This window comes from Sprattus sprattus (genome assembly GCF_963457725.1).
Source record: "Sprattus sprattus genome assembly, chromosome: 1".
NCBI classification, from domain to species: Eukaryota; Metazoa; Chordata; class Actinopteri; order Clupeiformes; family Clupeidae; genus Sprattus; species Sprattus sprattus.
The window spans coordinates 42,737,790-42,752,789 of NC_137920.1; the positions used below are offsets into that span (position 1 = coordinate 42,737,790).

Here is a 15,000-nt window from a genome sequence, read left to right on the forward strand (position 1 = left end):
AGCATGGAGGGATGGAGGGGAGGATGGAGGGAGAGAGGGATGAAGGTTGGAGGGGAGGATGGAGGGATGAAGGGAGAGAAGGATGGAGAGATGGAGGGGAGGATGAAGGGAGAGAGGGATGGAGAGAGAGAGGGAGAAGGATAGAGGGAGAGAGGGAGAGGGATGGAGGGATGAAGGATGGAGGGAGAGAGGGATGGAGGGATGAAGGGGTGGAGGGGAGGATGAAGGGAGAGAGGGATAGAGAGATGAAGGGGTGGAGGGGAGGATGGTTACTTGTGGTGGCGATGCAGTCGAAGCCGACGAAGGCGTAGAAGCAGGTGGCTGCTCCGGCGATCGTTCCCTCAAAACCGAACGGAAAGAAGCCGCCGGTGCCGTAGATGGGGTCCGCCTCCGTCCCGTCACTGAAGTTCCTGTGGGGGGGGGGGGGGGGGGTGATTCTAAGTAACCAAAGCCTCAACAGCCTCTATAACCCCTCCTACCGTGAGGTGAGCTCTATAACCCCTCCTACCCTGAGGTGAGCTCTATAACCCCTCCTACCCTGAGGTGAGCTCTACAACCCCTCCCACCCTGAGGTGAGCTCTATAACCTCTCCTGCCCCCGGCACCTACCCTGAGGTGAGCTCTATAACCCATCTGCCCCGGCACCTACCCTGAGGTGAGCTCTATAACCCCTCCTTCCCTGAGGTGAGCTCTATAACCCCAGGCACCTACCCTCAGGTGAGCTCTATAACCCCTCCTACCCTGAGGTGAGCTCTATAACCCCTCCTGTCCCGGCACCTACCCTCAGGTGAGCTCTATAACCCCTCCTCCCCTGAGGTGAGCTCTATAACCCAGGCACCTACCCTCAGGTGAGCTCTATAACCCCTCCTACCCTGAGGTGAGCTCTATAACCCAGGCACCTACCCTCAGGTGAGCTCTATAACCCCTCCTGCCCTGAGGTGAGCTCTATAACCCCAGGCACCTACCCTCAGGTGAGCTCTATAACCCCTCCTGCCCTGAGGTGAGCTCTATAACCCCAGGCACCTACCCTCAGGTGAGCTCTATAACCCCTGTAGGAGCCAAATTTACCTTTATGTTGATTCTTGTGTTTTATCTCTTTATTAGTATGTGCAAGTGTGTGTGTGTTTGTATGACTGACACTATGGCCGTAGGTATTTGCCCCACCTAGAGGACACCTGAACAAACCTGAGTGGCTGAAGGTGGAGCCCAAGGGGGAAAGGCCTTAAAAGCCTGGAGCCACAGCATCTGGGCGTGGCGGAGAAAGGCAACAGTTTTTTGACCGTGTGCCAGGACTTTGTAATGAACAGTGCTTTGACAAAAGACTCTTTAGTTGAATATATTTTTTTTTTTTCCAACAACTTGTACCCACCATTTGCAATAAACAGTCAAAGGGACCAACTGGACTCACCTCTACTCCTCATCTTTTATACACATGTCAGAACGAAAATCCAACTCAGCTACCAGTGGTAGTATAATAGGAATTGCTGCTACAATTTAGTCAAAAAACTTCCTTGGATGGATGTACTTGGAAGAAAGCAACATTGGATGGAGCGGGATTCTGGAACAAAGGAAGTTCAAGTGTGAATTCAAGTGCATGTGCCACTCTGGAGTGCTAGATGGCCAAGATTGAATCCAAGTGAATCCACAGCAATCGGTATGTTTATGAAAAAACTTTTAAGTTTGTCAAGTTGAACAAAGAGCCTCAGTTTCCAATATGGATGACCATGCTGTTACTTCTGTTGATTCTAAAAAGCAAAAAGAAAAGTTTGAGTTAGAAAAAAAGCAAGTTAGAAAGAATAAATTGGCTGCGTTGACTCGCAAAATGAATAAGATGAGTGAGCTCATGTCTGATCCAGCAAACCTGGAGCAAGTAAAGGAGAGCCTACAGATATATAAAGAGGTTTTAGAGGAGTTTAATGAATTGCACAAACGATATCAAGAGCTTTTGTCAAAGGATGAACGTGTTACAGACACAGGACAATGGTATGAACCGAAGAGGATTAATATTGAGGAGTTTAAGACAAGGGCAGATGAATGGATTAAATCTTGTCCTGTAGTTGCACCTCTAACAGAGAAGGAGGATGAAATTAGTCCCAAGGACAGCATCTCTTCAGTCAGTAGGGGATCTAAAAGTTCAAAATCAAGTTCAGCGTCAGCTCGTCTGGCAGTACAGGCTGAGAGGGCAGCACTTTTAGCCAAGGCTGCTACTATGAAAGAAAGGCATGCTTTAGAAGAAAAGGAACAACTTTTAGCCAAAGAAAGAGAAGAAATTAGAAGGCAAATGGAGACTTTGAATTTTGAGGCTGAATTGTCTGCTACCAATGCCAAGCTTGCAGTGTATGCTGATGCTGAGGAGCAAGTGGCTTCTACCCCAGCTGATGGCATGAACGCGTACTTCGAGGAAAGGAACCTGGAACTCGCCAACATGGACACACTGCACAGGTGGCTCTCACAACCAACATGCTTGAAGAAAGGATTGTTCGACCAAAGGATAGGGTGAAACACGTACCTTTGTTTCAAGCAAGCAAGCAAGGTGAACTGGGTGAACATATAGGATATTGGTTACTCCAGGAAACCCCAGAGGCCGTAGGTCCAGCTCAAAGGTCACAGCCTGGATTGAATCCACAGGCAGATCGTGCAACTCAAGGAGGTAATGTTGTTTTGGAACGTATTAATGAGAAATCCAATGATCACTCTGACAAAGTTGAGCTCAGTACAGAATACAGACTGCTGGTTGATGATCTTGTAAACTCCCAGGCAGACATGGCAGGTCCTAGACTACCTGAACAAGAGCAGTGCAGGTCATTACAGGACATTGTAGCTCCCAGTAATCTAATTGCAATCTTGAATAGACAAAATGAAATCTGAGTCTGATCTCGGAAACGGTATTTCAAACCTGCTTTGCCAACCATCCTACTTGCTAACGTTCAGTCCATCGACAACAAAATGGATGAATTAAATGCACGTATTAAATTCCAACGGGACATCAGGAACTGTTGTGTATTGGCATTCGTTGAGACTTGGCTCGTTCCGGAGATCTCCGATACGGCAGTTACACCATCGGGATTCAGCATATACCGTCAGGACAGAACAGCTGATTCAGGCAAGCAAAGGGGTCTGTGTTATGGTTAGGGATGGGAACCGAGAACCGGGTCTTGTTTAGAACCGGTTCCCAATGAGCCGAATCTTTGGAATCGTTAGCCAAATTCATAACCGGGTCTGTTAACGGGTCTATGTGCCGTTTGCGCATGCGCGACCTCTTAATAATAATCAGACCGCAGCAGAAATGGCAACTCGACAGAAGCGATTTAAAGTGTGGCTTTATTTCACCTGAACGGATGCAAACACGGTCACTTGTAACCTCTGTAAAAAATGTATTTCCTCAAAGGGAGGAAGTACATCTACCATGAATAAGCACTTGAGCACACATGGTATAAAATTACAAGAATGTCATGTTTTCGATGCCAGCAGCAGCTCAACTAACGTCGGCGCTTCATCCCTAACTTGCCAAGGTAAACTCCTCAAAATGTTTTATCATAGGTCATAACGGTGTTACTCGTGTGTTATCAGCAAACGTTTGCGTTTTCGTGTTAACCATAACTAAACTTAGCATTGAATTGCTTAACAGAATGGGCGATGTTGGACATTGTCATATATTATATATAACTTACATAACTAGGCTAGCTTAACTGTAGAATCTTCTATTTTCAGCCGTTGGCTAGAGGCAGGGGCAGTGCTTGCCTCCCCTCTGTTGGTTCTAGGGTAGGGTTAGGCTGTACAAAAGACTCCGTTAATAATAAGGCGTGCAGCTCCCTCAGTTTGACAGTTCGATATTGATAAGTTTCTCGTAGCCAATTCAGTGGCAGCAATAGCTAAGTGTTAAATATACTGAGTGCCTAGTTTGTACATGATACAAGTAAGTATGTTTTAGTACGTTATTGTGTTTGTAGTGGACTCTACATTGCTATTAGAAGCGTTAAGCATAATAGTTCGCTATTAGCAATACAACCAAGCAACCTACAAGAAAATATACAGTCAAGCTGGAGACCCGGAGCGATCGCGTATCCTCCCAGAGAAGGCAGACATGCACATTTTTCTGCACAAAAATTGTAAATAGTCTTTGCCACTGCTAGTTAAATTTTTTTGGCAGCTCAGTTAATAATATACCCTTTTACAAAAGGAAGGAGCATTGTTATTTTTATGAACTTTTATATTAAACAGAACATTTTATTTAAGTTATGTAAGTTTTATTTAAATGTGTATGTAAACATTCTAAAAATTTATATAAAAGAACATTAATGTAAAAAACCCGTTTGTGCTCTTTTTTCACCCCTTACCCAATTATAAGAATCGTTAAGAGAATCGATAAGGAATCGGTTTGATAAGCAGGAATCGATAAGGAACCGGAATCGTTAAAATCTTATCGGTTCTCATCCCTAGTTATGGTTAACCTTCTATGGGCCACGGATATAGCAATTCTAGCATCTCACTGCTCTCCGGTCCTTGAGCTGCTAACTGTAAAAATCAGACCCTTCTATCTACCGCGGGAGTTTACTGCAGTCATCGTGAGTGTAGTCTACATCCCTCCCCAGGCAAATAAGGCTACTGCTTTGGATGAACTGTATGGGATTATAATGGGTCTGGAGCAGTGGAGGCTTCTCCATTGAGGAGAGGGAGGAAGATCCTCCTTAGCATTTTGAGAAAAAAAAGTGTACTTTGCCCAGGCTACTATGATTAATTAAAACCCTTAAATATGACTACTTTAATACCTTTGTATATGTAATGTTAGTTTCCCTGGGTAAAGATGACATTAGCACCCCCTATCGCTATCGAAAATTACTGCCGGAGGACCTTCCTCCCTCTACCCTCCATTGACTCCCATTCATTTCTCTGCCTGCGCTGGCGGCCGGTGGAATGCGTTGACTTCAATGGCAGAGGGGAGGACGATCCTCCTCTGAGAGGGTGTGACTAGTTTAGGGGTCTGGATAGCGCTAAAATCTATTAACGAATAGGCTGGAGTCACGTCTGCGCTATGAACCAATAAGCAGAAGCCCTGGATATGGTGGGTGGGGTTATCCCCTCAAATCTAGGCTACGAAAGATAATCTGCTCAGTCTAAGAGACACAGTTAAGCAAGAAGATCTGATCATTTTAATAATGAAAACACATTAGCAAATTAGCAAATAAAGTAAACTATGGAAACCGAGGACATTGTTCATGTTTTATTACAGAAACCATTCCATGGGGTGAGTTACAATGACAAGTTGGCCATTAAAGCAACAGGTAGACCAATTCCGAAGATTGAAATCACCAAAAGCAACGGCAGAGTCAGTGTCGTGAGTGCTACATGGTTTGCTAGGTAGGCTACTCGTGGGTGACTGGTAGCATTACCAACAATCGGTTATATTGCTGGCCCTGTTTACTAATGAATGTCAACTCTCCAACGTGATCTTTTCATGGATTTACTGATATAAAAAATATTGACAGGGCAACCAAGCGCCACGACAAATGTCAAGACCACGTTGGTGCTGCTATCCGCCTTTCATTGCTAGGCGGCACCATGCCTATAGAGCGGTTAGTGGATGAGGGTGTGCGGCTGCAAATTCAACAGCATAACGCTAAAGTGCGTGGCAATAGGGAGGTGCTAAAACGTCTGTTAGATGCAACGGCTTACCTAGGCATGCTAGAGTTGTCATTCAGGGGGCATGACGAAGGGGACAATTCTGACAACAAGGGCAATTGCAGGGAACTTGTGGAGGTGATAGCTAAGTATGACCGTGTTCTGGCAGAACATCTGGAAAGCTCCACCGTCTTCACAGGCATGTCAAAAACAATCCAGAACGATCTAATTGCAGCCATTCACCATTCGATTGAAACAGAGCTAGAAAAGGAACTTAACAGGGCACACTTCTTTTCCTGGCAAATTGACGAGACCACAGACATTAACTGTCATTCTCAGCTGTCTGTCATCTTGCGCTATGTTGATGACCACGGTACAATTCAGGAACGCCATTTTTCTAGCCAATAATACTTGCGCAAAAGGATGTAAGTGAATGATTCAGAGCACGATGCATTTGAAATGGCATCAATTAAGGTATTGTGTCTTCATTCTTCTTAAAACAATTGTAGCTGAAAATAATCAGACAAATTACAACCAATAGCTTCAGTCATTGAGTGGAAAAAATAGGCCCAATGATTGGCCCAGAATCTAGTCCTGATTTGACTAATTGGCTTTGCATCCTTTCCTTCTGGCCTGGACTAGTCCATCAAAGACATGCTGCCCACCAGCTTTCAAAGTACAATGCTGCCACTGGTGAATTTATCAATTTTATTCACATAATTATCCCTCCCGGCTATTTTGTGCTGTAGTTCACCAAAACACCCTGAAACAACTTGAGTCTCACATACTTATGCCACCAACAGTACAAACGGGCCAATGGCAACCAAGCGCGCAGTCCTTCCTCCCTCACTTTAAAATCCACCAGCCGCCACTGGTCTGGAGAATATGCACACGGAGGCAGCCTTCATTGTTGTTGGAGATTTCAACAGAGCCAACATGAAGAAAGTCCTGCCTAAATACCATCAGCACATAGACTTCTTCACACGTGGAGACCAGACCCTCGACCACTGTTATACAGCATTCCGGGACAGTTACAAACCCCTCCACCGCCCTGCTTTTGGAAAGGCTGACCACAGCTCCATTCTTCTCCTCCCTGCATATCGGCAAAAGCTGAAACAGGTCAGACCTGTTGCGAGGTCAGTCCATCAATGGAGTGACGAGAGTGTGGCTACTCTCCAGGACTGTTTTGACACCACTGACTGGCTGATGTTTCGGGAGGCAGCAGATGGGGACATAAATGAATACACGGATACTGTTTCCAGCTACATCCAACACTGCATTGATGATGTCGTTCCCAAGAAGGCTGTCTGGTCTTTCCCAAATCAGAAGCCCTGGGTTGATGCTGCGGTCCGGGCCAACCTGAGAGCCCGGTCTGCGGCCTTTAACTCCGGGGATCCTGATAAGTCCAGATACGACCTTTTGAAGGCCATTGTGACGTGCCAGGCTCACAGGCATGAAACATGAAGGGGAGACCACGCAGAATTTATAATAATAATAATATAAATAGTTCTTTATTAAAGGTAACAGTATAGGTATCTAATAATTATAGCACACGTGTGGTGAAGGTCAGTGCTGTGAATAGAAACAAAAGATGTTGTGTAAAGTCAATAGATGGGTGATATAAACAAACAACGACGACGACGACACACCAACGACAACTCCAAATCCAAATCCAACTCCAACTCCAACTCCAAATCCAAATCCAATCCAATACAATCACTATCCAAATCCACACTCCAAAGATCCATCCACAGCTCCAATCCAACGCTCTCCCGACTTCAGTCTCCTCAGGGCTTTTGTAACCCAGCCAGTTAAAAGATCCACCTGCGTCCAATCCCCTGCTGTTCACCTGCTTCCAATTACTGCTGAAAAGACAGAGACAGACAGGCATGCAAATACATTGGGGCGGGGCCTAGACCCGCCAGGGTCGTGACACCATCAAATCAGCAAAGAGGGATTACAGAACTAAAGTGGAGTCCAGTTACCATGGCTCTGACCCCAGGCGCATGTGGAGTGGACTAAGAGCCATCACTGACTATAAAGGGGGGAGTTACAGTGAGACCCAGTCTTCTGTCCTACACCCAGACGAGCTGAATGCCTTTTACGCTCGCTTTGAGAGGGACAGTGACCCCCCTGCAGTGGAGTTACCTGAAGGCCTATCCAGTGGTGTGCCTACATTAACTGTAGCTGAAGTGAGGCACTGCTTCAAAAAGATCAACCCTCGCAAGGCACCGGGCCCAGATGGCATATCAGGTAGGGTCCTCAGGGGTTGCGCTGACCAGCTAGCAGGGGTCTTCAGCGACATCTTTAACCTCTCCCTCAGCATGTCTGTACTTCCCACCTGCTTCAAAAGGACCACCATCATCCCTGTGCCCAAGAACACCAAGGCCATCTGCATGAATGACTATCGCCCTGTAGCACTGACCTCTGTCATAATGAAGTGCTTCGAGCGGCTAGTTAAATCCTTCATCTGCTCCTCACTGTCTCCCTCCCTGGACCCTATGCAGTTTGCATACCAGTCCAATAGGTCTACTGACGATGCCATCGCCCTGACTATGCACACCGCCCTCGCCCACCTGGACAAAGGGAATACATACGTAAGAATGCTTTTCATTGACTATAGTTCCGCATTCAACACCATCATCCCATCCAGACTCATCGCCAAGCTCATAGACCTGGGACTAAGCACCTCCCTATGCAGGTGGATCTTTGACTTTCTGACGGGGAGGCCACAGGTGGTGAGAATCGGTGACCGCACCTCATCCACAGTAATCACCAACACAGGCACCCCCCAGGGCTGTGTGCTCAGCCCCCTCCTGTTCTCCTTGTTCATGCATGACTGTGCGGCTACGCACAGTTCAAATCTCATCGTGAAGTTTGCTGACGACACAACCATTGTGGGCCTCATCACTGACAACGATGAGGCAGCCTACAGAGAGGAGGTTGATACCCTGACAACATGGTGTCAGGTAAATAACCTCTCTCTTAACATCAGTAAAACTAAAGAGATGATTGTGGATTATAGGAGACGGCAGGAAGAAGAGCATGCGCCCCTATACATCAATAGATCTCTAGTGGAAAAGGTCAGTTGCTTCAGGTTCCTTGGGGTGAACATCAGCGATGATCTCACCTGGTCTGTTCACGCGAACAAGGTGGTGAAAGCGGCCCGGAAACACCTTTTCTTTCTCAGGAGACTGAAGAAGTTTGGTATGGAATCAGTCATCCTCACTAACTTTTATAGGTGTACTATAGAGAGCATCCTGACTGGTTGTATCACAGTGTGGTACGGGAGCTGCACAGCCAAGGACCGTGAGGCCCTACGCAGTGTGGTCAGGTCTGCGGAGTTTATCATAGGCAGGGAGCTCCCAGCCCTGCAGGACATCTTCCATACACGATGCATCAGGAAAGCTGGCAGGATCCTTAAAGACTGTTACCATCCATCCTATAAACTTTTTTCCCCTTTGCCATCTGGTAGGCGTTACCGAAGTATTCAATCTCGCACCCGTAGATTGGAGAGCAGTTTCTTTCCCAGGGCCATCAGGCTTTTAAATGGACAGTGATGGAGTTTGATACACATTTGATTTGTCTTTAGGTTAGTATAGGTATATTAGGTTAGTTTAGGTTACTATATGTGTATGATATGTTTAGTAGATGGTATTGTATATTTAAATTTATTTTGTATATTTATTATATGTGGAATTGATGTTCAGAGTACTTATATGTTATGTTATGTTATGTTATGTTATTTTATGTTATGCTATGGTATGTTGTTGTACGGTGTCTTGTCCCAAGAATTTCAATGCCCAGTCTGACTCTGTTTTTCTGTGTATATAACAAATAAATACTTGAACTTGAACTTGAACTTGAACTAGTAAGAAGCTGTCAGCATATGGATGGAGATCAGGGTTATCTCAAAGCCAAACGCTTGTTGCATGAACATTTCGGCAATGAGTAAAACATTTCCACCGCTTACATTGAGAAAGCTCTTAGTTGGCCTAGCCTGAAGCCTGAAGACCCAAAGGCCTTGAAGGAGTATGCTCTGTTTCTGAAAGGATGTTGTAATGCCATGACAAAACTGGATTGCATGGATGAACTGAATGTTGCCTCTACCTTGAAGGCCTTAGTAATGAAATTACCCTTCAAGTTCGTGATAAGTGGATGACTAAAGCTCAGGAAAAACTGGATAGCAACAGCAGGATTACATTTGCAGATCTTGTACAGTTCATTGAGAAACAGGCAAAAATATGCCCCAACCCAGTATTTGGAGATATCCAAGAGTCAGTTGCAAGTAGGAGTAAAAGGCCCGAGGTTAGCAAGCCCATGTTTAGGCCCAAGGTTAATTATGCAGCTAATGTGGCAGCAGTTACCACTCCAGTGACTTCAAACATGGACAGTGATGAAACATCCCCATGCTTCTGCTGTGATGGTGCTCACAGTCTGGAGCACTGCTCTGAATTCAAGAAGAAATCACACAGGGAAAAGTTGAATCTTTTACAGGAAAAGGCACTCTGTTTTGGATGCTTGTGTACAGGGCACAGAAGCAAAGACTGCCATGCAGGGGGTCTGCCATGCAACATCTGCAACCGAATGCATCCCAGTGTGCTTCAAATCAACTTTCCGGTCAAAGGTGAGACCTCAAAGTCATCAGAGCCACCAAAGAACATCAAAGAGGTGAAGTCCAATGTTTGTAGGCATAATGGGGCCGGGAACTCTAAATGTGCAATTTCAATCTTACCTGTTCAAGTTAAATCTGTGAAAGGCAACAGGATCATTCAAACGTATGCTTTTCTCAATCTGGGCAGTTCAGCAACATTCTGCACAGAGAGGCTGGCGCAGAAATTGAGCCTTGAAGGGAAACCAACAACTGTGTTGCTAAAAACAATGTCACAAGAACGGCATGTCAAGAGCATGTTGGTGTCAGGTCTAGAAGTGAGCGAAGTGAACAACTTCCTCCCTTTACCAGAAGTCTTCACTCAAAGGTCTATGCCGGTGACAAAGGACGACATCCCAACACAGGCGGATTTAAGGAAATGGCCTTATATCAGTGAAGTTCAATTACCACAAATAGACTCTGACATTGATTTACTCATTGGAATGAATGCAGCAAATTTGATGGAACCCTGGCAGGTGATCAACTCACAAGAAGATGGGCCCTATGCTGTAAGAACCCTACTAGGATGGGTAGTCAATGGTCCATTGGGAGGATGCAGTAAAGGTGTGGACAAGGCCACAGTGACTGCTAATAGGATCTCCCTGGTTAACCTGCAAGAACATCTGGTGAGTCAACACAACACTGAGTTCAATGAGAGAGTCTATGATGAAAAGAGTGAAATGTCAGTAGATGACAAGAAGTTCTTGAGCATTGCCAATGAATCTGTTAAAGTGAAAGGGTCACTACTGCATTAACTTACCTTTTAAAGCTGATAAAATGATGATAACTAACAACCGTGTAAGTGGCGAGAGGTTTATGAGAAATCAAAGAAGGATCTGTGGACCAGAGTTCCTCTGGTCATCAGAAGAGGATTGGCCAAATTACCCAGTAGACAGGAGTCGGCTTTGTAAGGATGACCCAGAGGTCAGAAAATCTGTAACTGTTAATTCCATCATGCAGACATGTGAGGAAAGGCCCACAAGCAAGTTACTCAATTACGTTTCAGATTGGCTGAAGTTGAGAGTAGCTATTGCATGGATAATGAAAGTGAAGGATGCATTGAAGCTCTTGGTGCAGAAAATAAAGGACTCAAAGGACGACTGTCAGTATCAAAGGGCAACCAGAATAAACACAAGGTCTGTTAAGTTTAATAAGAAAGAATCAACAACATTTGAAGATCTAAAAAGAGCAGAAAATGCAATATTTAACAATGTGCATAGACAAAGTTTCCCACAAGAAATCAGCATGCTGAAAGAGGAAGCATCCTGTGTGAGAAAAGGCAGCAGCATCTACAGCAGTGGTTCTTAACCTGGGTTCGATCGAACCCCAGGGGTTCGGTGAGTCACTCTCAGGGGTTCGGCAGGAGTCAAAAAAACAAACAACAAAAAACGATAAAATAAAATGAATTTAATATTTATCTCCTGATATAAATGTCATTTCTGCATGATTCCAATCTTTTCGAGCTTTATTATAATCAAAATCGCTAAATTTGCGCATGTCCTGTTCAAACAGACAGGAGACAGCGATACCGTGAGGCTCCCTCACAAACTGTGTTGAGCGCATGCGTAGAACCTATTTAGTCTGGCTGATTCTGACATAAAACTGCCGCGAAAAAGGGCAGGGGAGGCAAACAGTACCCCTGCCTTAAGGAAGGGGGCGTGCGAGGTCCCACTGAACCCACCTTCTCACTTCAACTTACAATGACTTTCTGGTTCGTTGCAACTGAGAGCGGTCATACATTCTTCGCAGGTCATACACTATGTCGAGCAAAAAGAAAAATTGGACGGACGAATACGTAAAATATGGATTCACTTGTATAAACGAACGTGATGGGAGTCATTTTTTCCAATTTTGAAGGGTTCGGTGAAAGCACTGATGAAGCGTGCAGGGTTCGGTACCTCCAAAAAGGTTAAGAACCACTGATCTACAGACTGGATCCGATGCTGGATGGTGGCACCCTCAGAGTGGTTGGGCGTCTGAGGAGATCAGCTATGCTAGAAGAAAGGAAACACCCTGCCATTCTGGTCAAAGACCACCACGTTTCAACTCTGATCCTGCGCCACATCCATGCTCAAACTGGACATGGAAGAAGGTAACAAATGCTGTCCCAGGTACGAAAAAAAACTTTCTGGATTGTACATGCCAACACTGCTGCACGAAAGGTTGTCTCTCACTGTGTGACTTGCAGAAAGAAAAGAGGAAAACCTGGTGAACAAAAGATGGCTGATCTGCCAGGTGAAAGACTTGTCACAGACTTGCCACCATTCACGAACATTGGTCTTGAGTACTTTTGCCCTTTTGAGGTGAGAAGGGGCAGGAGCATGCTGAAAAGACGTTTTTTGTGTGGAAGAGGCCCAGCACATAGCAGATAACATCGCTCCTCGCAGCTCTTGGTTACTGGGAAGAGTCTTAGAGGCCGAGCCTGATGCCAGAGGCCATGTCCGTGTGGTGAAGCTGCAAACAACGACAAGTGTACTGGAGAGGCCAGTGTCCAAAATCTGCTTAGTGCTCAAGGGTGATGACAATTCCTGTAAGGTAAAATCCTGAACACTGAAAGAGTTCAAGATAAGTGTATTTATTCACTTTAAGTTCATATTTTGAGATTATTTTATGATTGCCAAATGATTGAAAATACGTAAACTGCAAATAGAAATGGCTCCTTTGTTTAATATTAGTTTAAATAATTGTATTTGCCTCTACAAACACAATTAGGGGCCGGTATGTAGGAGCCAAATGTACCTTTATGTTGATTCTTATGTTTTATCTCTTTATTAGTATGTGCAAGAGTGTGTGTGTTTGTATGAGTGACACTATGGCCGTAGGTATTTGCCCCACCTAGAGGACACCTGAACAAACCTGAGTGGCTGAAGGTGGAGCCCAAGGGGGAAAAGGCCTTAAAAGCCTGGAGCCACAGCATCTGGGCGTGGCGGAGAAAGGCAACAGTTTTTTGACCGTGTGCAAGGACTTTGTAATGAACTGTGCTTTGACAAAAGACTTTAGTTTAATATCTTTTATTTTATTTCCAACAACTTGTATCCACCATTTGCAATAAACAGTCAAAGGGACCAACTGGACTCACCTCTACTCCTCATCTTTTATACACGCGTCAGAACGAAAATCCAACTCAGCTACCAGTGATAGTATAATAGGAATTGCTGCTACAACCCCTCCTACCCTGAGGTGAGCTCTATAACTCTTCCTGCCCCAGGCACCTACCCTCAGGTGAGCTCTATAACCCCTCCTCCCCTGAGGTGAGCTCTATAACCCAGGCACCTACCCTGAGGTGAGCTCTATAACCCCTCCTACCCTGAGGTGAGCTCTATAACCCCAGGCACCTACCCTCAGGTGAGCTCTATAACCCCTCCTGCCCTGAGGTGAGCTCTATAACCCCTCCTACCCTGAGGTGAGCTCTATAACCCCTCCTGCCCTGAGGTGAACTCTATAATCCCTCCTGCCACAGGCACTTACCCTCAGGTGAGCTCTCCTGCCCCAGGCACCTACCCTGAGGTGAGCTCTATAACCCCTCCTACCCTGAGGTGAGCTCTATAACCCCTCCTGCCCCAGGCACCTACCCTCAGATGAGCTCTCCTGCCCCAGGCACCTACCCTGAGGCGAGCTCTATAACCCCTCCTACCCTGAGGTGAGCTCTCCTGCCCCAGGCACCTACCCTCAGGTGAGCTCTCCTGCCCCAGGCTCCTACCCTCAGGTGAGCTCTCCTGCCCTAGGCACCTACCCTGAGGTGAGCTCTCCTGCCCCAGGCACCACCCCTGAGATGAGCTCTATAACCCCGGCACCTACCCTGTCTGGTTGAAGATGAACTCCGGGGTGAGGCTCCAGTTCTCCAGGTCTCCCTTGATGAAGCCACTGATGATGACAAAGATCAGAACCAGGATGTTGATGGCAGTGAAAACCTTGTTCACTATGGCAGACTCCCTAACTCCGAACGCCAGGATGCCTGGAGGAATAGTGAGGCGATAAGAGTGGGTTTAGTGATGTAGGGTTCAAAGGTCAAGACTAAACTGGGTTTAGTGATCTAGGGTTCAAAGGTCAAGACTAAAGTGGGTTTAGTGATGTAGGGGCAAAGGTCAAGACTAAACTGGGTTTAGTGATCTAGGGTTCAAAGGTCAAGACTAAAGTGGGTTTAGTGATCTAGGGTTCAAAGGTCAAGACTAAAGTGGGTTTAGTGATCTAGGGTTCAAAGGTCAAGACTAAAGTGGGTTTAGTGATCTAGGGGTCTAAGGCGAGAGCATAAGAGTTGAGTCCTCTTCTACATCTGTACACCTGTCTATTCTTATTAACAGCTCTATTATTACTAACACAAACATGCAGAAACACACAAAGACTCTTTTCTTCCATTAACTTCCATAAACACCAAAACCTTTAGTTATGTAGAAATCAGGTGTGGTTTCGGTGTCAGTTGGTTTAGACTCTTTGGCACGTTATTACAAGAAGCATGTGATTCTGCATCTTCAATGATTAACAGCATGAAAAGTGAGCAGAACTCTAACCCTGACCCTAAACCACACACACACACACACCCACCGGCCAGGAGCATGATCAGCCCTGCAGCAAAGAAGTCTGGGTAGGGGGCGAGGCCGGGCAGGTCCATGGCCAGGTGTTCCCGCAGGGCGGTGGCGATCTTGTTCCCGATGAGGTCATCAAATGTTCCGCTCCAGGCCCTGGCCACGCTGGACGTGCCTGATAACGACCACGCAGCCAATCAGCCCTTCT

At 45.9% G+C, this 15,000-nt stretch overlaps 1 protein-coding gene across 1 annotated transcript in view; it reads right to left on the reverse strand.

Annotated features, from left to right (window-relative positions):
* Positions 1 to 15,000, reverse strand: part of LOC308369870 (cationic amino acid transporter 2) — a gene marked incomplete at both ends in the record, with an annotated part of 47,814 nt that overhangs the window by 31,435 nt on the left and 1,379 nt on the right. Inside the window, 3 exons of the mRNA XM_080844419.1 lie at positions 274 to 410; positions 14,068 to 14,224; positions 14,812 to 14,967. Coding sequence (XP_080700545.1) covers positions 274 to 410; positions 14,068 to 14,224; positions 14,812 to 14,967 — 450 coding nt within the window. The remainder of the gene's footprint in view (positions 1 to 273; positions 411 to 14,067; positions 14,225 to 14,811; positions 14,968 to 15,000) is intronic.